Source organism: Sinocyclocheilus rhinocerous, unplaced genomic scaffold (genome assembly GCF_001515625.1).
Source record: "Sinocyclocheilus rhinocerous isolate Xijiao unplaced genomic scaffold, SAMN03320098_v1.1 scaffold591, whole genome shotgun sequence".
Lineage (NCBI taxonomy): Eukaryota > Metazoa > Chordata > Actinopteri > Cypriniformes > Cyprinidae > Sinocyclocheilus > Sinocyclocheilus rhinocerous.
The window spans coordinates 35,037-58,216 of record NW_015641476.1 but is presented as its reverse complement, the minus strand read 5'-3'; the positions used below and the strand labels follow the sequence as shown (position 1 = coordinate 58,216).

General features: G+C 37.6%; 1 protein-coding gene across 2 annotated transcripts in view; it reads left to right on the top strand.

The window, feature by feature from the left end:
• LOC107755051 (unconventional myosin-Ie-like) overlaps positions 1 to 23,180 on the top strand; it is a 50,973-nt gene that overhangs the window by 18,523 nt on the left and 9,270 nt on the right. The window contains exons 2-19 of one of the 2 annotated variants that reach the window (XM_016571691.1): positions 672 to 815; positions 2,769 to 2,858; positions 3,419 to 3,513; positions 9,576 to 9,663; positions 11,541 to 11,630; positions 12,333 to 12,464; positions 14,048 to 14,182; positions 14,342 to 14,474; positions 15,814 to 16,010; positions 16,096 to 16,176; positions 16,675 to 16,761; positions 16,880 to 16,966; positions 17,964 to 18,131; positions 18,866 to 18,951; positions 20,120 to 20,201; positions 20,410 to 20,516; positions 21,587 to 21,685; positions 22,316 to 22,460. In XM_016571691.1, coding sequence (XP_016427177.1) covers positions 672 to 815; positions 2,769 to 2,858; positions 3,419 to 3,513; positions 9,576 to 9,663; positions 11,541 to 11,630; positions 12,333 to 12,464; positions 14,048 to 14,182; positions 14,342 to 14,474; positions 15,814 to 16,010; positions 16,096 to 16,176; positions 16,675 to 16,761; positions 16,880 to 16,966; positions 17,964 to 18,131; positions 18,866 to 18,951; positions 20,120 to 20,201; positions 20,410 to 20,516; positions 21,587 to 21,685; positions 22,316 to 22,460 — 2,046 coding nt within the window. Of the gene's footprint in view, positions 1 to 671; positions 816 to 2,768; positions 2,859 to 3,418; positions 3,514 to 9,212; positions 9,287 to 9,575; positions 9,664 to 11,540; positions 11,631 to 12,332; positions 12,465 to 14,047; positions 14,183 to 14,341; positions 14,475 to 15,813; positions 16,011 to 16,095; positions 16,177 to 16,674; positions 16,762 to 16,879; positions 16,967 to 17,963; positions 18,132 to 18,865; positions 18,952 to 20,119; positions 20,202 to 20,409; positions 20,517 to 21,586; positions 21,686 to 22,315; positions 22,461 to 23,180 lie in introns of those variants that run through there. The other variant, XM_016571692.1, reaches the window with a different exon arrangement.

Below are 23,180 nucleotides of genomic sequence, written 5' to 3'. Positions count from 1 at the left end.
CTAATTTACGTTTTTCATCTAATATTTTATTTGAGCTTTATTTCATTTAACATTAACAATGCTGCTTAGCTGGTCTCTCAGTCTGATCAGGCTGGTCTGCTGGCTGGTTTTAGAGTGTTTATAAGCCAATTTTAAGTGGGTGTCCAGCCCAGTTTGGCCAGGCTGGAAGGCAATCTTAAACCAGCTAAGACTAACAAATAATCTTAGGCTGGTTTAAGTGATTTTTTTTCCCAGCAGGGTAATCATCATACTTTTTGGAAGAATTTTACTGACAATAATTGCTGTTGCTTAGGTACCACTTGGCTTGCTACAACTAGTGTACTGTGGTTCAATACCACCCAAAACTCTTACAGTACCATTCATTGAGGAAAAAGCTGCTCAAACAAACAGAGCAATGTTTCGAACGGTCAACAGAGCTGCAATATTTACACTCTTTGGGGAAGTCAGCCTATTAATGACTTACTTACAGTTGTCTCTGTATGTAAAATTTGAGCGAAAGTATTTCAGCATTAAAATATATAATGCAATCTTCAAAGAGAAATCTAGTTATAGAGTCTCTAGTACTGTCTTTGGATATGCTAATACAGTTTCTGCCACTTAGCCTGCTACACAAAATCTATGGGTGTGTATACAGTCTAACGAGAGTTTCTTGTTTGTTTTTGCTTTCACAGGGGAGCCGGGGACACTACCGGTACCACTGGCAAAGCCACAATGTCAAGCAGAGTGGTGTGGATGATATGGTGTTGCTCTCCAAGATCAATGAGGACGCCATTGTGGAAAACCTCAAGAAGAGATATATGGATGACTTTATTTTTGTATCCTTGTCCAGCTGTAAATAAATCAGAAATCCTTAGTCTTACTAAGTTGGTAATATCTCAATCTGATATAAAACTGGCCCTAAATACAGATGTCTTCTATCTGAGTTTTTGCAGATGGATGTTTTTTTCTGTGGCTCACTAGAAAACTGTTCTTGGACACTTGAGTATAGATTAGATCTTGATTGGGTTTATTTTGACCAAAGCTTCACTAAACACTAACATTTAACAATGACGAAAGTTGTTCTTGAACTCTATAGTACAACTTCCAAAAATGTTGTCCTATTTTCCCACAGTAGCAGGGACTATGTTTGATCAAGGCCGTATGTGCGATTCTGAGAGCTTTGTAACAACAGATTGTTGAAGGCGGCCGAAGAATGCTGGTTTACCTCTCTTCAATATGAACCCAGTGTACTTGGCAGGGTTCATGTCTAATTCGTCACACATTACTGGCACTAAAAATGACCCTCTTGATAAAACGTACCATTTCTTGATGAAAACCTCACTAGCAGTGTATTTCTATCTTCTACCGTTATTAGGTTTATGGAGTCTTAACAGACTATGGTCATTTTGGTCCAGAATCAGTCCTGTGATTGTGGTCAGAAAATAGAAACAACACCAAAGTGTTCCAGTCAGCAGCATATGGAACTGAGGTCATGGCGCGCCAGGCTCAATACTTCCTTTATTTGCAGTGAGCAACTTACGGCCAGGCGGCCAAATAGCTCAACTCACTCACTGCCGGCTATTGCCTTCTCACTGCATTCAGAGAAGAGCAACAGCGTCTTAATAAGGCTCTGACCCAATAACCAAAATCTTCACTGCTGCCACATATAAGTCTTCACTGATGTCACCAGTCCATTATTCACACTCGGGCCATTTTTCATCTGCCAGTCCAGCCAAAGTTTTATGAATGTCCTCTGAGTATTAACAACCACAATGAGTAAAATGGTCCATGAGGTTTTCCTCTATTGTGAATGCTAAACCTCTAATAGTTTTCAGAAAGAGAGTTTTCAATCTAATTGATTCTCAGAGAAAGACACATTTTGTAAAGAAATAGTTAAAGGGACAGTTCACCCACAAATTAACATTCTGTCATCGTTAAAGGGGTCATATGACGTTGCTAAACAAGAACATGGTGTAATGAAATGTGTTTATGCGGTTTAAGGTTCAAAAAACACATTATTTTCCACATACTGTACATTATTGTTTCTCCTCTATGCCCCGCCTTTCTGAAACGCGTCTATTTTTACAAAGCTCATCGGTCTGAAAAGCGAGGTGTGCTGTGATTGGCCAGCTATCTAGTGCGTTGTGATTGGCCAAATTCCTCAAGCGTGTGACGGAAATGTTACGCCCCTTACCATACTGTGATGCCATGTCCTGGCGCAACGAGACAAAACCAAAAAAAACATAAAAAATGAGGCATTTGTTACATTCAGTGGGGACATAATTACTAATTATAATTACTTATACTGTCTTTTTATACGCGTTGCGTTGCATCACGCCGTGTAAACATAAAACCATGTCTGCTTTTGTGATCGGAGAAATGACAAACAACTAGCACTGCTCTACACTGCTCAAAACTTGCGTTTGAATCGTCTTTGGCAAATCCTTTAAATATTTGTAACACTCCAAATAGAAAGGAAAACTTGAAATCGCATCATATGAATCACTTCAAAACTTTATGACAGAAAGTCATTCTTCTGCAGAATACAAAAGAAGATATTTTGATGAACATTTTCAACTGTTTTGTCCATACAAACAACTTTGGACCCCATTGACTTAGCATTTTCAAAATATCGTCTCTGGTGTTTCACAGGAGAAAGACCTTACAGATCATACAGGTTAAGAGTGACATGAGGGAGAGTAAAAAGTTACAGAATTTTAATTTTGGGGTGAACTTTACTTTACTTGCCACCTTTCAGCAATCTTTTGAGCCTTGACCTTCACCTGCAGACATACATCGGTCCTGTACTCATCTCAGTGAACCCTTTCAAACAAATGCCTTACTTTGGGGAGAAAGAAATAGAGATGTACCAAGGCGCGGTAAGTATTTTTTCATGGTTTTCTGAACAACACTGTTCACATTTAGTTCCATAGGTTTAGTTTTAGAGTATTATGTAACTTTGATTCACTACACACACTAATTAGGCTCATTTTTCTAAACTCAGTGATCTGTATCGAAACTGTCCTCATAAAGTTCTTTATGTAGTTCGATACCTTGAGGTTTCTGTAAACAGTAATTGCTCTAGTAATGATTTTAATAGAAGGAGGTTTTTAAAGTGTGTAGACGTGGTGCAAATGCTTTTAACAGCTGCATTCTTAGTCAGAAAAATAGCTGCGCAGACCTACCTTACCCATTAAAGCCACCTGGCTATACCGCCACAGAACAGTATGTACAGGTCTATCTTCTTAACCACGCTTGGCCAGAGCTCTAGGCTCCTCATCAAGCTTCTAGTTCCTGTCAATAAGATGTTTGAATGTGTTCTGACTTATATGCTACACAGTAGCTTATTTGTAAATGTGAGCTCATGCCATACTAAACATGAACTGTAATGTTAATTATGAAATGAATCTGCTTCCCTCCATTTCTCCCTCTCTCTCAGGCTCAGTATGAGAACCCTCCTCATATCTACGCTCTAGCCGATAACATGTATAGAAACATGATGATTGATCGTGAGAACCAGTGTGTCATTATCAGGTGAGAGAATTTTCTAACTTTAACTCTGAACATCAGACTTAAGTTCATTGTACTATAGGTGCTTTTAGTCACAAGAATCTTAATTCGTAATTATCATAAATGGTCTAGCTGTTTATTAGTATTCTTAATTTCATTTTTAACTGAAATATTTACATATCATTCTGATTAATTAATGAAATTGAGAAAAACCCTCAGATGAAGATAGTTTGGAATAAAACACATTATTCTGCCGTGGCAGATGAGTAAATTGTTGTGAAAAATGGCTTTAAAAGTCAGTGTATTGGTTGTTTTATTTTTTATTTTATTTGTATTTATCTAGCCTTTTATCTTTTTATTCTATTCATTATATTTTAATTCTGGTATATGTACACATATTTGGTTGCGTATCATCCTGCTGTTTGTAAAATCAATCTATTTACGTACGGGTCAGGGGGCATGATTAAGTGCATTATTTTTGAATGTGTTATTCTTTTATATAATTATTTGTACTAGATTAACATGTTAAATTGTACATACAGACATTCAAGTGTTTTCTCCAGTCTGTTTATGTGAAATGTGGGAAAGGCTTGACATACAATTAGGTTTGGTATGACATCAATGTGGACATTGCAATGGGAGAGTCAATGGACTGTCAGAGTGAATAAGTCGTCATTACTGTTTTGGTTATACGAATGAGGGTGTATGGTTAAAATACGGTGGAATAGAACAGATTCAATGAGCCCGAGAACTTCAGCGGTGCCCTTTGAATGTGCATTTCACTAATAATCGATGAGCATAACCTTTCTCCCTTTTGATGAAATAACAATAGGCAAAGTAATTTTATATCCTTTGGTCTTTATTTTGTATATTTTTTCTCCAGGATGTACGAGACACAAAGCACAGGTGCTTTTGTAACCTGTGCTTCCTGCTTGAGCACAGGAAATGCTCTTGTAAGGCCCTTAGAGGGACCATCTGCTACTGTAAATGGGAGGAAACTCCACTGAATAGTCATTTGCGATTGGTGTAATATTGCGGGGGGTTCTTCCTGATGGAGACGGCAATCAGAGAGCTAAAGTCTGACTCGCCTTAACCAAAACATGAGCCAATGAGTCAAGAAACAATTTTCTTGATTGGAGACCCACATGAGACATTATGAGTTAAATTGAGTGTCAAGTGAAGACTCTGGATTGGTATAGTGGTTGACCGATATATCGCCAAGGCTGATATATCGACCGATATTTGGCATTTTTTAAATATCGGCATTGGCCGATATGTTTTTCTGTTTGCCCGATATGTTCGAGATTTTTATTTTGACTGCTCTGAGAATGGCAGCTCGTGAACACACAGCGCTCACATTCTTCCTCTTCATTGTTTGCTGTCGCTATTTAACAGATTTGTCTAATACAGATAAAAGTCTGTCTAATAATCGGATAGAACTGTTAAACTAAGGAATTAAAAGGTATACAAAAAAGTATTATAACGATTGCTTTTATATTATTAGTAATGGAAAAGCAAACATTATAATACTTTCTCGTTTACCGTCAGCATTCAGCAAATACGCATTTATATAATTTCAGCAAATCTTTGAATGTCTAATAAACATTAATTTCACAAACTTTGCTTGAATCCAGCTGTAAGATCTTGTGCAATGCAGCATTTTGATCCTGCAAATGATCGCGTTGGACTGGAGGAGAGTTCAGCTTCACTGAGACACACAATCGACAAAATTTAAATTCGTTATTTCAAACTATGCTGTGCTTTATTCATTTGCCCAGTCATATTCATGTCATTTTCACTGTGTGCTGTATGTAAAATGAGTGTTACCTTGGCTTTATTCTAAATAATATGATTCAGTAGTGTGGAAATGTATTGTCAACACTGTTCTGTGATTTCTAAATAAAATAGCTTAGAAACTGAAAAGTTCTAGCATATATTTAGAAACCTGTGAGAAATATAACGACCCAAAGACAAAAGAACTGATAAAAATGAGCAGTGGGCAAAAAAATGGGCAGCGCTGTGTCATATGATATGCCATAGCTGTGCACAAGGTGTTCGAGTCTCAGCTCAAAGTTCAGGATTATTTGCTCATAAATGACGTCATTAGGGACTAGTCGACATCGACTCGACTTTCATCACATAAATGTTGACTTTAAAAAATCTGAAGTCGTTCAACCCCAAACACACATTTATAAACCGACTCTGTTCAATCGCTTTCAGACACCATTTCTGTTATTTTCAGCAACCTCCGAAATGCAAGCCCATGACTGTGGGATATCATAGCCTTTGTCTGAAGTCGTTCAACCCCTAATATATATATATATATATATATATATATATATATATACTGTATATCGGCTTTTTATCGGGCATCGGCCACACTGCTCTCTAAGATATCGGCATCGGCTGTCAAAAAAAAAAATATCGGTCGACCACTAGTTCTGTAGTGCTTTTAATATTACTCTGTTTGTTTGAGCTGTCCAACATGTCAACTTCTGGCTCAAGCAGTTGTGTAAGTTTGGGGCTAGGATATGTCTAGGAATTAGCAAGGAATTGACTTAATTTGTATGAACTTTGCCAAAAAGCAAACAGCTCTCTCATTTGGTGCTGCTAGTGGTGCAGTTTTAAAAAAAAAAGTTTGGGAAATTTTTGCCCCACCTTAGTTTAAGAAAAATGTCATTTTTGGATGTAAATCAAGTGTCTGAATTCACCCTGCCACCCTGCAGCATTATTGCATATGGGTAAACATAGTGAAGGAGGGGAAGTTGCAGAAAGGGAGATTTTCACTGCTGAGTCTGAGCTCTTTCTTTCAGATCTCATATTCACCTGTGGGCTGGATGGTGACTGTAGTGCTTACTTTATAGTAGATGACTTCAGTTTCAGCATTTTTCTCACCCGTTTGTTTGTATAGGGAGAAAGCTGCTTCCAGTTCAGTCAGACCACATAAAGAGACTGGAAGTGGAATTGTGATGATCCAGAATAGTAAACAAAACCTTCCATGAAATTGCTGCCTAGGCATCCTGTGGTCAAGCTGTATTTTGGTTGGGCGACAGGCACAGGTTTTTCTAAAGACCATTATGCATGAAGGACAGATCATTTTCACATGACTGGTTACTGTTCAAAAGTTTTTTGTTTTTTTAAATGCCTCTTCTGCTGCATTTTATTGATCAACACAGTAAAACCAGGAATATAGTGTAATATTATTACAATTTTAAATAACTTTTTCTATTTAAAATGCAATTTATTCTTGTGATGGCATAGCTTTATTTTCAGCAGCCATTACTTCAGTCCAGGGGGGTATGGTCGTCCCCCTCGGTCCGTTCACCTGCTCCAGTCTTCAGTATCACATGATCCTTCAGAAACCATTCTAATATGCTGATTTGGCGCTGAACTAACATTTCTTCTTATTATCAATGTTGAAAACAGTTGTGTAACGTAATATTTTGTGTAAACCATGATACAGTTTTTTTCAGAACTCTTTGATGAATAGAAAGTTTAAAAGACCATTAATTTGAAATAGGTTTTTTGTAACAATATCAAAGTCACTTTTGATCAATTTAATGTGTCCTTGCTGAAAAAACTTTTGAAAGGTATTGTATATTGCCTTAAGTGTAGGACTTTTGGGATCTTTCTTTTGGAATGTTGTGATTTTCATTGTCTGTAGTGGCTGTTGTTTGGTGGAAACGAGAAGGAAGTATGTGGCATTAAAATAGTCTCTCTTCCACAACAGAGGAAGTCATTTACTGAATAAATTAGACTTTGCATGTGCTAAAGGACAGAATTAACTGATCATTCCACTGTAATTGGTAACACTTTGTCAACTTATTCGTATGGCAGCCCCTGTGGTCTGTACAGTATGATATACAAAAGCATTCACTCCCACCAGTGTGACCCAGTGCTGTATTTGCTGAGCTGATGTTTCTGCTGCTGAATAATGAGTCGCATGACTCGTCATTTACTGAATGAGACTGAATGACTGATGCATCTCACTTTCTTTTCTTTTTGTGCCCATTTTTGGTCAGCAAATGTACACAGGAAGTTCAAAATGAGCATTACAGCATACAAATTACAAATCCCCCAAAGACATGTTTAAAAATAGCCATGGACAATTAATCTAAGTGGACTGAGTGTACAATGCAAGAGTGTGTTCCCAGAGCTTTCATCGCCTGTAGACGAGCAGGGACATTTCCTTTAAGGTGGAGAGCCTATAAACTTGCAAGACAAAGGAATGAGAACCACATGGCAGACTGAAGCTCTTGTAAGAACTCTTGGAGCCAGCATATGGCGAGGCTCTTACGATAGGATGAAGTGAAATTAAAGGTGTGTAGTACTGCTGCCATGTGATGTAATGGACTTCTTACCGCTTACCCAAGCTTCCTTAAATGAGCCACAGCTGTGCCTTCTCAAAATGGCAATACTGACATCAGTAATAGAAGAAATACAGAAAAAATAAACCAGCTTCTTCTGTCATCATTCGCCAAACCACATACATCTCAATGCGTATGGCCCTGCCAAAGGTAAAGGGCAGGCAGAAGGATGCAAGTAGAGGGTAAAGCAACTGAAGGACAAGAAATGGAACTACACAGGATTAATGAATGACATTTTCATCTGGTTTAATTTGAGTATAAGCATTTAGCAAATTTTCCTGCCCTGTTGGCTGGATGTATTTGTGTACATGTACTGTACACTGCCGTTCAAAATTGTTGTTTTTTTACAACTTAATTCTTTTATTCAGCAAGCATGCATTAAATTGACCAGAGGTGAAAATTAAACATTTATAATGTTACAAAAGATTTCTATTTTCAAAGAAATGCTGTTCTTTTGAACTTTCTATTCATCACGTAATCCTGAATTAAGGTTTCCACAAAAATATTAAGCAGCACAGCATTTTCAACATTGATAATCAGAAATGTTTCTGAATCTCCAAATAAGAAAATTAGACTGATTTCTGAAGGATCACTGAAGACCTGCTGCTGAAAATTCATCTTTGCCATCACAGGAATAAATTATATTTTAAAATATATTTGTAACATGTATGTTTTGTTTTTCTTTCTTTTTTTCATTTTCATTGTGGATTTTGTCTTCTGTGTTCGTGTTTCCCTATGACCTAGTTTCCTAGTTATCTTGTCCACCTGGTGCGTGTTAATTGACTCATTAGTTCCCTTTGTTTGTTCTATGCATATAAACCCTGACTTGTACCTTTCCCTTGGTTCATCCTACTTTGCATAGTGTATGGTTGTGCTATTCTCCTGTGTTTTTCATTAAAGTCTGTTCTAGTATCATCTTCATCATGCGCTTGCATTCACACAGCCATTCCATAACAGAATTAAAACACAAGACCGTAATTTCAAATTGTAATAATTTCACAATATTGCTGTTTTTACTGTATTCTTGATTAAATGCAGCCTTGATGAGCATAAACATTCACTGTTCAGACAGCACAGATGTGTACATATGATCCCATAAGAATATGACTGATTACTGTCAATATAAACAAACCATTTGTTCTGTGTGAAATCTGATTCAAACTCAGGCCCTTCACATATATCAATAAGCATGTGTTCCCATTACCAAGCAACACATTACAGACTATAGCTCACTATGGAGTACTATGGAAACATATTTACTTCTCGCCAACGCCATTATACTTGATCTGTATTAACTGAGGATAAGAATCTACTAAACCCTCTCGGACCCTCTTAAAAGCTTGCTGAGCAGATTTTAGTATTGTGCTGTGGGGCACACAGGGGCCTGGTTTTGCTTGTTAACACCTTCCTGTTCTTGTTTTTAAACTGCTGTAGGTGGGAAAATTAGAGTCTGGATTTTATGATCATAAAAATTTTGTTTAGTAAAACGTTAAATGCTGTATTATTTTGTAACAAGCATTGCTGTCAGTGCTAAATCTAGAAGCCGAACACGCATAATAGCTTCATACTGTATTTTGTTTGTAAGACATATATTTCTTCAAATATACAGTAACAGTAACATTGTGAAATATTAGTACAATTTAAAATAGCTGTTCATTAATTGATTGATTTATACAGGAAAGAGCTTATCATTGTCATCTTTTTATATATTCTTCTCAGCGGTGAGAGCGGAGCAGGGAAGACGGTAGCGGCAAAGTACATCATGAGCTACATCTCCAAAGTTTCAGGTGGAGGTCCGAGAGTTCAGGTGAGTCGCACAGAATAAACAAACATGAAAGCTGTTGTTCATGCAGAGACACTATCAGGATTAGCTAAGGTGCGATTAAATGCAAAAACAACATACGGTGGCTTCCTCTTCCAAATAACTTTACTGAGACTGTTTCTTTAAACAGAATCCTGATCCATGTTAAAGTTTGCCTCATCTGACATTATTCCTCTTCCCCCATCTATTACGATCTTTCTTTCATCCCCTAAACCCCACCAGCAGCCATCTGTCCCCCACAATCCCCTTCTGATCTGTCCTGTGTCCCGCTCTCAGCCCCTTCAGGAGCCATGTGAGTGAGCTCAGAGTCAGAGGACTGACACTTGTTGTTTGTATTAATCTGATTGAATTAACCGTTTGTTAATGCATATATAAAATGGAATCTAAAAGTCTGTTATGCTTGTATTTTGCATAACGTATTGAGTGAAAATTAACATGAATTTAAGAAATTCATTTGGTTTTTCCTCCTTTTGCTTAATGTCGGTATCACTCGAGCTGCATGAACTCTTTATGAGTACCTTTGTCTAATCTTCCAGGTAAAATATCTAAACATGATCCAAAATGTATGGCTAATTACTTGATTTAATAAATGTTTTAAAGCCTTATTTTGTTTGTAATTAATCGTATAGAATTCTTGCACTAAATAAAATTTACATTTTGAATCACAAAAAATCAGTGTGGATATTTGAGTCCGACTGTACTTATTTGGGACAAAGAATATCCGTGTTGAAATGATTCCATGATTAAATCCAATGATTTGATAGTGAACAAGCTGTTACTTGTGTTTTGATGAGTATGTTTGATGGTATCTTGAACAAAGTAGCGTATTGTTGCATAACAGAAAGTCTCACTGCATGGCCTGCTCTGCTGTGTCTATGTATGCTTTGTCTGATCTCTCGAATGTCACAGTGCCTCATGATCATATGACCGTCACTGCTGTATGGTACATCCTGATTTCTTGCTCATCTCCCGCATTTTCTTTTCTTTTCATCTCTCTGTATATCTATTTTTTTTTTTTACTTTTGTGGTCCACACAGTAGTTGGTACCCTTTCTCTGTCCATATGCAAATTATCCATGTGTGGTTTTCCTGGTGTTGCAAATGCAAACAAGCCCTCAGCTCTAATTTGGTTACATCAGCAAAGTGACTTTTAATTTCAAATTTCTTAAAAAATATCTTTATGCAATTTGTACACTTGATATGTTTGATGGAAGGACTTAAAGATGGGAGTTTATTCTCCAGACGTGAAATGTCATAAACAGTGATGGTATTGGATATCCCAGAACTTCTGCATCTGTGTGTCTGTCTCTTGGCTGCTCAAAGTAGACGACGCTGTGCAAATTCTGTGTGGAATGTGCATGCATTCTTCTGTAGCCTGACAACGAGTAACCTGTCAAAGACAGCCTGATGCTTTGTTTATAGACTATTTGTGGGTGGCTGTTTGTTGTTTCACCTATCAATTCATGTCGATAAAGTATAATAGGGTAAATCCTGTATAGTGATTTATCCTATATAGTGCTTGCATAAAGCAAGTAGTGCGATTTATCCTATATAGCGCTTGCATAAAGCAAGTAGTGCATACACTTGTAGCTGTTATGTATCTTTGTAAGTCATTGTAAGCCCTCTTTTGAGGCACGCGCAAGCCCCACAATCACCCCGCCCCCCGTTATAAAAAAAAACAAGTGGGCTCCCCCAAAGTCCACGGTATAGTTCGAACACTGCCTGAATTCACCGTACAGGATGGGTGTTACCTACTGATCTCATTTCATCAGTTCCAGATCAGCATAAGTTCTGTACTTATAATCCTCCAAAACGTCAACGTAACTCTCAATCTCTCTCTTTTTCTTGTTTATATCCACACAGCATGTCAAAGACATCATTCTACAGTCCAACCCTCTTTTGGAGGCCTTCGGGAATGCTAAGACAGTGAGGAACAACAACTCCAGTCGATTTGTAAGCTCCGATCATCCTCCCATAGATTTATTTTATTGAAGAAAAGAGACAGCAGATGTCTTGAGTTGGGCTGCATCTTGTCCTCATGATAAATTTAAGAGGAACACCGTTGCACTAGAACCCCCCCAAAAAAGGATGAACATCCAGTTTAAATTCAAAAAGAAAGAAAGAACAATGTTTTGCCACTGCAATAAGAACATTTGATAAAAATGATGTTATTGTAAGGCTTTGACCTAAACGTGGCAAGTACTGTGCTTAAAAATACTCACAGGCCAAAGCGGCCATTACAAAATATGTTGAACGCCACATTTACTTGCAGTTCTGCTTCATTATGCCCATACATGTCAGTCTTGTTTTTGTTCTCTTGGGACTGGTGTAGTTTTGTTGTAAAAAGAATGGATTAGCAGTGGTACAAATGGCTTGTGTAGTGGATAGGAGAATTTTGTGAATGAAAAAGCATCTAGATGAATTCAGGGGTCCTACAGGGGCTGGTAGTGTTGTTACAGATTTAATTCTGGACATGTCTGGTAAGTGCGGACAGCTGCAGCACACATAAACGAACAGAGAGAGACATTTAAATGATAGTGAAGGGTGTTTGTGTGTGTCAAAGCACCTATTTCCTCTTATTTTCAGTTCTGGGCATAGACATCCACCTGCAGTACATCACGTCTGTGCCTTTTTAACATTCATCTTCCCTGACAGGGGAAATACGTTGAGATTCAGTTCAGTTCCGGCGGTGAGCCAGATGGTGGGAAAATCTCCAACTTCCTTTTGGAAAAATCACGTGTGGTGATGCGGAATCCTGGAGAGAGGAGCTTCCACATCTTCTACCAGGTGCGAATGAGGACAGGTGGTGGGCTTCTTCTCTCAGAAGATGTCACTGTAACCGTCAGTAGCATAAATACACCATGTTATGAGGAAAAATTGAATGAATAACCGCAGTAAAATTCAGGAAAGGGAAGATGGAGCCATTTGGCTCTGAAAAGCAGGTCACATTGTTCTGAGTTTACCACTTGGGTTTTTTGGAAGAGGTAGAGTTTGAGAGTTTTCCTATGGTTACGTTTATTTAGGACTTTTTGTTTTTTTGGTGTTTCCTCAACTATGGACACTTTTGGCCTTGCGGACTTTTAGAAAATAAACCCTCCTAAAACACTTTTCACACTCTCACTAGTTTGTTTCATTTGTCTGCTAGCATTGTCCAGGAGAATTGTTTTTTTCCAGAAAGTCATAAATCCCACCACAGTGTCATTTCCTCCACATCTTAAATTTTGTATTGTTTAATGGTGTTTTGTAGTGAAAATGACGGTGGTGGAAATGACATTTGAAAACTTTTTGTAATGTTTTTGGATTGTTTTGACTGGCCAGGGTTAATTTCAGAGCTAGCATTTCATGTATCCTATATAGAAATACACACCATTAAATAATGTTTTCAGACTTTTTACACTAAGGTTCAGACATTAAGGGTTGGTAAGATTTCTTTTAATATTTTTGAAAGGTCTCTTGCTCAACAAGGCTGCATTTATTTGAGAAAAAATATATGCTGATTTGGTGCTCAAGTAGCATTTCTTACTTTTGATCAATGTTGAAAATGATTGTGCTGCTTAATATCTTTGTGGAAACCATAATAAATCTTTTCAGGATTCTTTGATAAATAGAAAGTTGAAAAGAAACACATTTATTTGAGATGAAAAACTTTAGTTTTTTTTATGCATTCTTGCTGAATAATGCATCCTTTCTTTTAAAAAAATAAAATAAAAACAATTTCTGACACCAAACTTTTGAATGGTAGTGTATATGAATTGACAAACTTGATTAAACTTGATTGAAAATGATGCATAATAACTATAATAATCTCACAACTGATGTTTACATTGATTTATACTTATTTTCTCATATTTAATCTCAAGAATGCTTTTCACTGACACTGTTATTTGCCTGGTGAAGACATATCTAATATAATACCTTTACAAAAAACTTTTATTAGGAGCTAAATTTACGGTAACAAGTTTATGAGACCTTTTTAATGTGACCTTAATATAACACAAAAAATTTGGGTAACACTTTAGTTTTGGACCAATTCTCACTATTAACTAGTTGCTTATTAGCATGCATATTACTAGAATATTGGCTGTTTATTAGTATTTATAAAGTACATATTGCCTTATTCTGCATGCATGGCCATATTTTACATCACTTAATCCTACCCCATACATTGATTTAACGACTACCTCACTAACTATTAATAAGCAGCAAATTAGGACATTATTGAGTTGTAGTTAATAGTTAGTTGATTGTGAGAATTGGTCCCCAAACTAAAGTGTGACCAAAATTTGAAAAACATTTATTGGTTTTAGTACAAATCAACCCTTGGGACATAAAAGTGCTGAATTTGAAGAAACTATTACATCTTTTCACAGCTAATAGAGGGAGCCAATGGAGACCAGAAAAGTAGTCTGGGTATCACCAAACTGGATTACTACTCTTACCTCAACCAGTCAGGTTCCTACAAGGTTGACGATATTAATGACAAGCACGACTTCCAGGAAACTTTGGTAAGTATGATTTAGTCAGCTTGGTATTTCAGTCACACTCTGCTGTCCTGGGAGTCTTATGTAGCTGTGAAAAATTTACTTGTTTAAATATGACAAGTATTTCCATATTTGCAGACACTGTTGTTGTAACCTCCCTCTCCTCCCTCTGTCTGACCCCAGCATGCCATGGACGTGATTGGTATCTCAGGGATGGACCGCACCATGGTACTGCAGATTGTGGCAGGAATTCTTCACCTTGGGAACATCGGCTTCAAGGAAGCAGGGAATTATGCTGCTGTAGAAAATGACGAGTGTATGTACATAAACTGAGTTTTGCATAGTTCCTCGTTTCGGTGTCCTCGTTTGAACTATGTGCTGTAGATTATTTAATGGCATTAATTCAACTGTCTTGCCACACCATATTACCCCAGAAAACAGAGCTCTGTTTATGCGCCTGGTATCTGCATATTACATCACAGCCTAAAATTACACAGTGAAACTCTGAACTTCCAGCCCACCCCTCTATTTCCTCTTTCTCTCCTTCGCTTCAAGTGTTTTAAAGCTCTCAGGTGGAGCAATGCACTTGAATGACAGAGGCTGTTTGCTGTGCTGGGAGCAGACAAAGTTAATCAGTGCTTTTCCTGTTCTGGCCCTTTCCAGCCCCCTAACCCCTCTTCCTGTCTGCCGCCAGCGGCTTTCACACATTTAGTGTTGGCTTGCCAATGTAAAAACCACACGCGGCACAAATGCTCGGCTGCCTGCTTATGACGAAACCGTATGCAAAGAGCTCATGCATCCTGGGAAATACATTCTATGGTGACATCTTCCACTGCAAATACATAACATTTTAATAGAGGTCTTTGATTGACACCATGTAAGGGTAGTTTTGAGAGCCATGGACAATCCCGGATCTTTTTATAGTTGCATTGTTTTAGGAGACCAGTTAGTGCGCTCTGTTCTGCCACACACGAACAACTGAATAATGAGCCATACTTAAGCAGTATGACAGTGCATCACTATCAGGACTGAATGAGGGCAGTGAGTCAGTGACGAGGCGGGGTTCATCAGAAATGGAGCGAGGCGCAGGGCTGTTAGTGACTTGTGTCTCACCCGTGCCTCTCCTCAGAGGAGTGTTGTGACTACACCGAAAAACATGAGTCACATGAGTCAGATGTATTGAAAAAGAAAAGTTTTATAATTGTATTATAATCTAACATATTATATTATATTATATTGTTATATAATATTATATTGTTTTTAGATTTTACATTTCAAATAAATGCTTCTTTTAAACTTTTCCATCATAAAATCCTGAAAAAAAATGTATCACAGTTTCAACAAAAATATTAAGTAGCACAACAGTTTTCAACATTGATAATAATAAGAAATGTTTCTCGAGCATCAAATCAGCATATTAGAATGATTTCTGAAGGATCATCTGACACTGAAAACTGGAGTAATGACTGCTGACAATTCAGTTTTTATAAATTGTAATAATATTTCATAAGAACATTCGAAAACATTCCAAAAATCTTACTGACCCCAAACATTTGAACAGCTACTGTATATTACGTATTTAGAAACACTTGTATATACCATTGTGTGCAATTATCATTCTGACTCTACCAAACTGTTCTCTCTCCTGCTCATAGTTCTGGCATTTCCTGCCTTCCTGTTGGGCATCGATCAGCATCGTCTTAAAGAAAAACTCACCAGCCGTAAGATAGATGGCAAGTGGGGGGGCAAGTCCGAGTCTATAGACGTAACTCTGAATGTGGAACAGGCGTGTTTCACACGTGACGCTCTCTCCAAAGCCCTGCACGCTCGTGTTTTTGACTACCTGGTGGAGGTACAAGCCATATACACCTACATCCCTCGTAAAAACAGATGTTAGAGAAGAAGTAAGGACTGAATGGTTTCCTATTTTTCTTTAGTCGATCAATAAAGCCATGGTTAAGGACCATCAGGAGCTGAACATTGGAGTATTGGATATTTATGGCTTTGAGATATTTCAGGTGAGTATTTTATTTACTCGTCACTAATGGAGTGATTCTTTTCACAGCAGTTAACTGGATGTGTAGCTATCCAGTCTAACTAATGAGAGAAGATTACTGATTTTTAATTGCCTGGATTGGTTCCTCTCTGCTTTTGTAAACAGATAACATATTAATGAGCTTGACTAATCTGATAATCTCTTGATTTAGCATCTGGTATTGAGACCTGTAAGATAACTCCCTGTGTTGTCTTCACTAGAAGGATAAAGCTGGATGAAGCTCTGAAAAGAGTTTTCAACCCTTTTAATTTGATGTTCCAACCACTGAAATGCTGAATTCTTGAGCAACAACTGTGCATTTTAAATGCTATTGATAATAATAACAGTTGAAACATTGTTTGTGATGGTTACATTATCACCGAAGCTTATTTGCAACTTATTTGTTTCCTTTGTCACCACTACTGTGTTATTTTTGGTTCATAGTGACAGTATCTCTTTTCTGTTTTCATTTGCTTTTTAGAAAAATGGATTTGAACAGTTCTGTATCAACTTTGTGAATGAAAAACTGCAGCAGATTTTCATTGAGCTGACTCTGAAAGCTGAGCAGGTAACATTTCATTTCTCCCCTGTGCTTTTGTTTTTGCTGTGATGTAGAATTTGTGTCTTGAATCTGCTGCACCCTAGTAAAGGATCAATTTCATCATCTGCTTTTTTCCTCTTCTCAGGAAGAGTATGTGCAGGAAGGAATCCGATGGACTCCCATAGAGTACTTCAACAATAAGATTGTCTGTGACCTCATTGAGAGTAAAGTAGTAAGTTTCACTAACTGTGCAAAACAAACATCCAGCTATTGCAAAAGCTGGATATGATCTTTCATTGTCTAGTGTGGTAAATCAATAAAACTAACATTAGCTCAGATCAATATCCACACAAGCCTCCTTTCTCTTCCCGTGACTGTTTGTCTAATGGCCTCAAAATGCTTGATATGCGTCCAAATTCAATTGGCTTTACTCACAGAGAAACTAGACACACAGAGCCATGAAATTCACAAGGGAAAACCTTAACCATCCATGTCAGTGTGACAGCATGTGAGAAAGTGCTTCTCTGTGTCACTGCTAAAAGCTAATGCTTGTCTGTGAGAAATTTACAAGCTGTTTTCCTTTCGTTGGACTCTGTGGATTGAGAGAGACATCTGAATTTTCTAACAGTACAGACAGCTGTGTGTTCAGACGCGGTGTGTGTCAGATTGTTTTCATCCAGGTTAATGTATGATGGTTAATTTCCTGAGTTTTGATGAAGCTTGAAAGGCTGTGAATGTGGTCTAAAATGGTTTCAGACACTTTAGACCAATATTTGTAAATGTTTTATATAGTATAATATACTAAAAGTAAAATACGTAAAAGTTAATGTCCTGCAATGCAACATGCTATACCTTATCTAAAACCATACTACACTACACAAGTGTATACTTCTACTACTACTACTACTATTACTACTAATGAAAGATTTTATTTGTATGTCACCTTTCATACTTAAAATCAAGATCAATATGCTTCACAGGTCAGAATACTTTAAAAAAGAATGAAAGAATAATTAAATAAACGAGTGAAAAAATAAATTAATAAGATGGGTGAAAACAGTAAAAACCAAAAAGAGCCTAAATAAAACCCTGACAAAAAAGAAGAGGAATGAAATAATAATAATAATTCAATAAAATTATTAAGCAGCCTAATAGGATGTCTCAAAATGAATTTTAATTATATGAATGCATTTTACAATATCTCACTATCATTTTGTGTGCTCTCCCAGAATCCTCCAGGCATCATGAGTATACTGGACGATGTGTGTGCTACTATGCACGCGAAGGGTGAAGGTGCAGATCAGACGATGCTGCAGAAGCTCCGTATGCAGATCAACAATCACGAGCACTTTAACAGCTGGAACCAGGGCTTCATCATCCACCATTACGCTGGCAAGGTATTTATACCTCTCTCTGTACCAAGCATCTCTTTATCCATCTCCCCGCACTCTTCTGCAGTGTTATTAAATCATTTTCTTTACCTTGTTTTTTTCTACTTTTTTTGCCTGTTGTTTGCCATTGTCTCTCACTGTTTCTTTCCTTCCGACTCTCTCTCTCAGTCTCTCGTTTACTCTTTGTTGCCTTGAGGTAGTTCAGTATGTGTGGTACCATCCACATACCCCATGTTCAATGAGGCGTGCTCTGAGGGGAGGCAGGAGGAGCCCGTCCACATCCTGCACCATTAGATTTATAATAAGCATGTTCTACAGACAAAGGAAAACCGACATTAATTATAAAAAAACGACATCTGTGTCTTCTAGCATTGACTGCATATAAATAAATAATAAATAAATAAACAAAATGGGTAAAAACAGTAACAAGCAACATTTATGAGATACATATTTTGAAATGATACAAGTGTACAGTATAAATAATTATAATAAATATAAAAGCACGGTCCAGAACAAAATGAAATATTTATTTATGAATTGAGTCATTTTGCGAGGTTTAAATACTTTCACAGATGTATATACAGATGTATATACAGAGATTGTAAGTACATGTAAGTAATTGGTTGGTTGAACTGACATTCATCTGAGCATCTATTGGCTCAACTGTGGCTCAAACAATGACTTGAGTTTCTAACCCTGTCCAGAACACACTTTTTAAATGATCTTTTATGTGTGTCCAGGTGTCTTATGATGCAGAGGGTTTCTGTGAGAGGAACAGGGACGTGCTGTTCACTGACCTGATCGAGCTGATGCAGAGCAGTGAAATGTGAGTGTCACACTTCCATCATAAAAATCAGCCAGTCTGTGATCTCATCCAACAGCTGCTTGTAACAGACTCTCAGAGCACTTGAAGATCTTAATATATGTAAATCATGGGTATAATCAGGCCAGCTGAAGGGCCAATAATAGAAGTGTGCAGGAGATTATCATTGTTTCTGAATCCAAAAGGCCCCTCTGTCTCTCAAGGGAGTAGGACTTGTAGAGCGTGCCCGTCGCTCTTATGTGCTCCTGGGCCTCTTTTGGGCCCAGAAGCCATCTGTGCAAACCGTCTCCTACTGCAGCCCTTTGTGAAGCCTTCTGGGGGTCTGCTTTCAGACGGCATTCAGACACGTGTCATGCGTATATATGCACCGCACACACACACACACACACACACACAGAGTTCACAGGGGAACTTCATTCGCACCGGCATGCAGGTCCTATGCACAGAACAGAAGAAAAATAAATCTTAGTTGTTGATTCAGTGACAAAGCAGGGCTTCCTGTCTATCTGCACAGATGTAGCCCCGCAGCTCCACTCCCTGACCTTTAACCCTATAAAGAGGTTTAAGAACAAAGCATGCTCATGTGAAAGCTTTCTATTTGAGATAACACAAAACTTGTCTTTAACCTAAAATATAAGCTTGATTTCTGCATTTAAACCTGTTATGTGTTACAGATACTGCAGAGAGGACTTTATTATCATTATTTGAGCCCAGAACATTTTCCTTAATAAGAGTAGACGCCTATGTTTTTTTTTGTTTTTTTTTTGTTCTGTAACGAACTGGCATTTGGTACAAAATCTGCTCAAAGAGCACACTTGAGCTAAACAAGCTCCACATACAATGACATTTTATGAATATTAAAATACAGATACTACAAGGAAACCAATAATAATGCATTTACTGCAGTATGCTGAATCTCTGTAAAATCTAGTGAGACAAATGGACAGTGAGCACCAGAGATTAAAAGTCACAGGTATTCAGACTGTCCCAGTGATACTGATCTCCGAAACAATGTGCACTGTGGCTCGGAGGAATTCAAGTGACCCTGGTCTGCAGCGGAGAAATGATTCAAAACATTCCTGTCTGTTACAGTCTGTATTTCTCCTGCTGTATTCCTCTCTTTTTCTACCAACCCCAAATCATTCCTGTCTGTTTTCATTCTCTTTATTAGACCTTTCATCCGTGCCCTGTTCCCAGAAAACCTCAATGCTGAGAAAAAAGGCAGACCCACTACAGCAGGGAGTAAAATCAAGGTGAGATGAGTCTCATTTCTGCGTTGAGGTTCTTTGCAGGTCTCTGAACCTCTGTAGGTTCTATCTGTTTCTATTCATATACTACACTGCCTGGCTGTCTGTGTAGATGAAGTGGTTTTCAGTTTTAATTGTGTTTTTTTTCTCTCTCTCACATAAGTAACTCTGTTAGGTGTTTTAGCTCTATCACATCCTCTTTTTCTAATGACAGAAACAAGCCAATGATCTGGTGAGCACCCTGATGAAGTGTACACCTCACTACATCCGCTGTATCAAACCCAATGAGACCAAGAAACCCAAAGACTGGGAGGAGAGCCGGTGAGTGTCTACGGTCATGGCTAAGTTGAATTCTTCCTTCCTAAGCATTATTAAAGGGGATATTGATTAGCAAGGAAAAATTGAAATCGCATCATATGACCCCTTTAAATTATTAAATTTTGTGAAAGTGGCCATTATTAATGTTAAAGTAAAATAAAAATCAGTGCTTTGAGAGCAAAACATCCTCACTAAGTAGCTTTTGCCTTAAATGAGACATCTGAGCTTGTTTTATTATACGTTTTAACATTTCCGGGGAAAATCACAGAAACATTCTAACAGAAAAATCTAACCGCCATTCCTCAAGTCTCCAGTGTCACATGATCCTTCAAAAATCATTCTAATATGCTGAAGTGGTGCTCAAGAATCATTTATAATTATTATCAAAACAGTTGTGCTGCTTAACATTTTTGTGAAAACCGTGATATTTTTTTTTTTTTTAGGATTCTTTGATGAATAGAAATTTCAGAAGAACAGCATTTATTTGAAATAGAAATCTTTTGCAACATTGTAAATGTATTCACTGTTGCTTTTGATCAATTTAATGTATCCTTGTTGAATTAAAAAAAAATACTACATTTTTGAAGGGTATTGTAAATCAAAATGGAAAACTGAAAAGGAAAGTAGCAACAAAAGGATTCCGATTTTATTTCTCTGCATGGTTGTCCTTTGTCTCGGCAGGTCTTTCACCTTTTATTTGTTTGTTTATTTTCCTGCATTTTTCCTCTTTGGCCATAGTGTTTTTGGAACGAAACGTGGAATGAAATGTTCTGTGCATTGTATTGTTCAGACTCTAATGGTCTTCCTGTTATGAGGTTTGTAAGTATTGTTCTTGTTAGGCAGTATAAGTAGCACTCAGCTTCATTCTCAGGATGTGCCACCAGAGGATTTGCATTTATAGAGTCATTTATTTTGATAAGGCTGAAGGGGAAACCACCAGAAATGCCATATTTTCTCTATGAAATTGCAACAGGCTGAGAAAAATTTCTGTAAAGGGGCTTTTTGAGTTGTTGCTGTAAATATTAACCTTCCTTCCTTCCTTCCTTGCTTCCTCTCCATCTTTCTCTCTCTAGAGTGAAGCACCAGGTGGAGTATCTGGGTCTGAAGGAGAATATAAGAGTAAGACGTGCCGGCTATGCTTACAGAAGAGTCTTCCGCAAGTTTTTGAAAAGGTAAAGACAGTTTAAAATTCATCCTCAAGGCCTGGCAGTGAGCTCTTCATAGAACATCATGGAATGAGAGCATATGGTCACATCTGGCGCTACAATTTTGTTATCCAGTGAGAAGACACCACATTTTCACAAGAAACAGCATCAGAAAGACAAGGAAGAAAGATTTTTGAAGTGTGTGTTATGACACTTTATGTTGATAAATTTTGGTTCATCTTTTGTTTTGGGCCAATAGTTGGGCAGTTTCTTGTGTGTGTTCTTCATCTCAGTGTGCAGCGACAGACGTCATTGTGTTGGTTTAAGGGTCTAATTTTTCCATGATGACACCAATTACTTCACATGCTTCATTGGGTTATTAACTTTTTACTTAAAAGTTAAAACCTGTATCATCCTTTGGTGTGTTAATATTAAATGTCTTATTGGTTTTAGAGTTATTTTTTTACTCTACCCTGCCAGTGTTTATCTTGCACACACACTTCATGTTCATACAGTTTATTTACACGAGGCTCCACTTCAGAAGACTTTCAACTGAGCATTTGATACTTTTGCATGAATGAAAAATGCATACTTTACTCAAATATATGATTTCATTCTCCAAATGATGAAAACTTCCTCGTGTTCTCTCTGTTTCAGATATGCCATTTTGACGAAGGAGTCATGGCCGACATGGCGCGGGGATGAGAGGCAGGGTGTGCTTCATCTCCTGCGCTCCGTAAACATGGACCAAGACCAGTATCAGCTCGGACATACCAAAATCTTCATCAAAGCCCCTGAGTCGGTAAGATCTGACAAGTTTGGACAAGTTCAATTTAAATTTTCAGCAACAGAATATGATATCAAAGTTATCAAAGATATACAAAGTTATCTTAACAAATATTAGTACATATAAATTACAATGTGTGCTCCATTTTGAAGAGTCAGTATTGCACATTTTGATCCTCTGTTAGTCAAACATCTTTTCACTAAGTCTTCACATGACAGAATTCACCAAATGTTGGAATAGGACCCTTCTGCGCACTTGTTTGCATTCCAGCTCTCACACTTTTACATATACGTATGAATGAAAGTTAATGGCACACAGTCTAATGTGACCATACTTTAGGTTTGACAGCCAGAAAGTGTCCACATACTTTTTGTCTTAATATTGAACAGTTCAACTAAAGTTTTATCGTTTAAAAACAAACCTCTTTTTCTCTTGATGTTTTGCTTTTGCAAGATGCACTAGCAACAGCTGACACAAGCTTTCCTATCAGCAGCATGCAGAACATTGTTTCTTGCTTTGGTCTAGATTTAACATTTCAGTTGTGCTGTAATGGCAGGAGAGAGGTGAAGTGTAAAAGTCAGCCTTTGTCTCGCAGACATCAGCTCAGCTCAGAGTGGTGATGAATAGTGGGCAGTCAGCAGGGAAGGAGGAGGGACACTGGGCCGGTCCCACGTCAGCACTGTTAGGTCAACATTTCTCTGGATCTGATACACAACTGCAGTGCTGTGGTAAAGC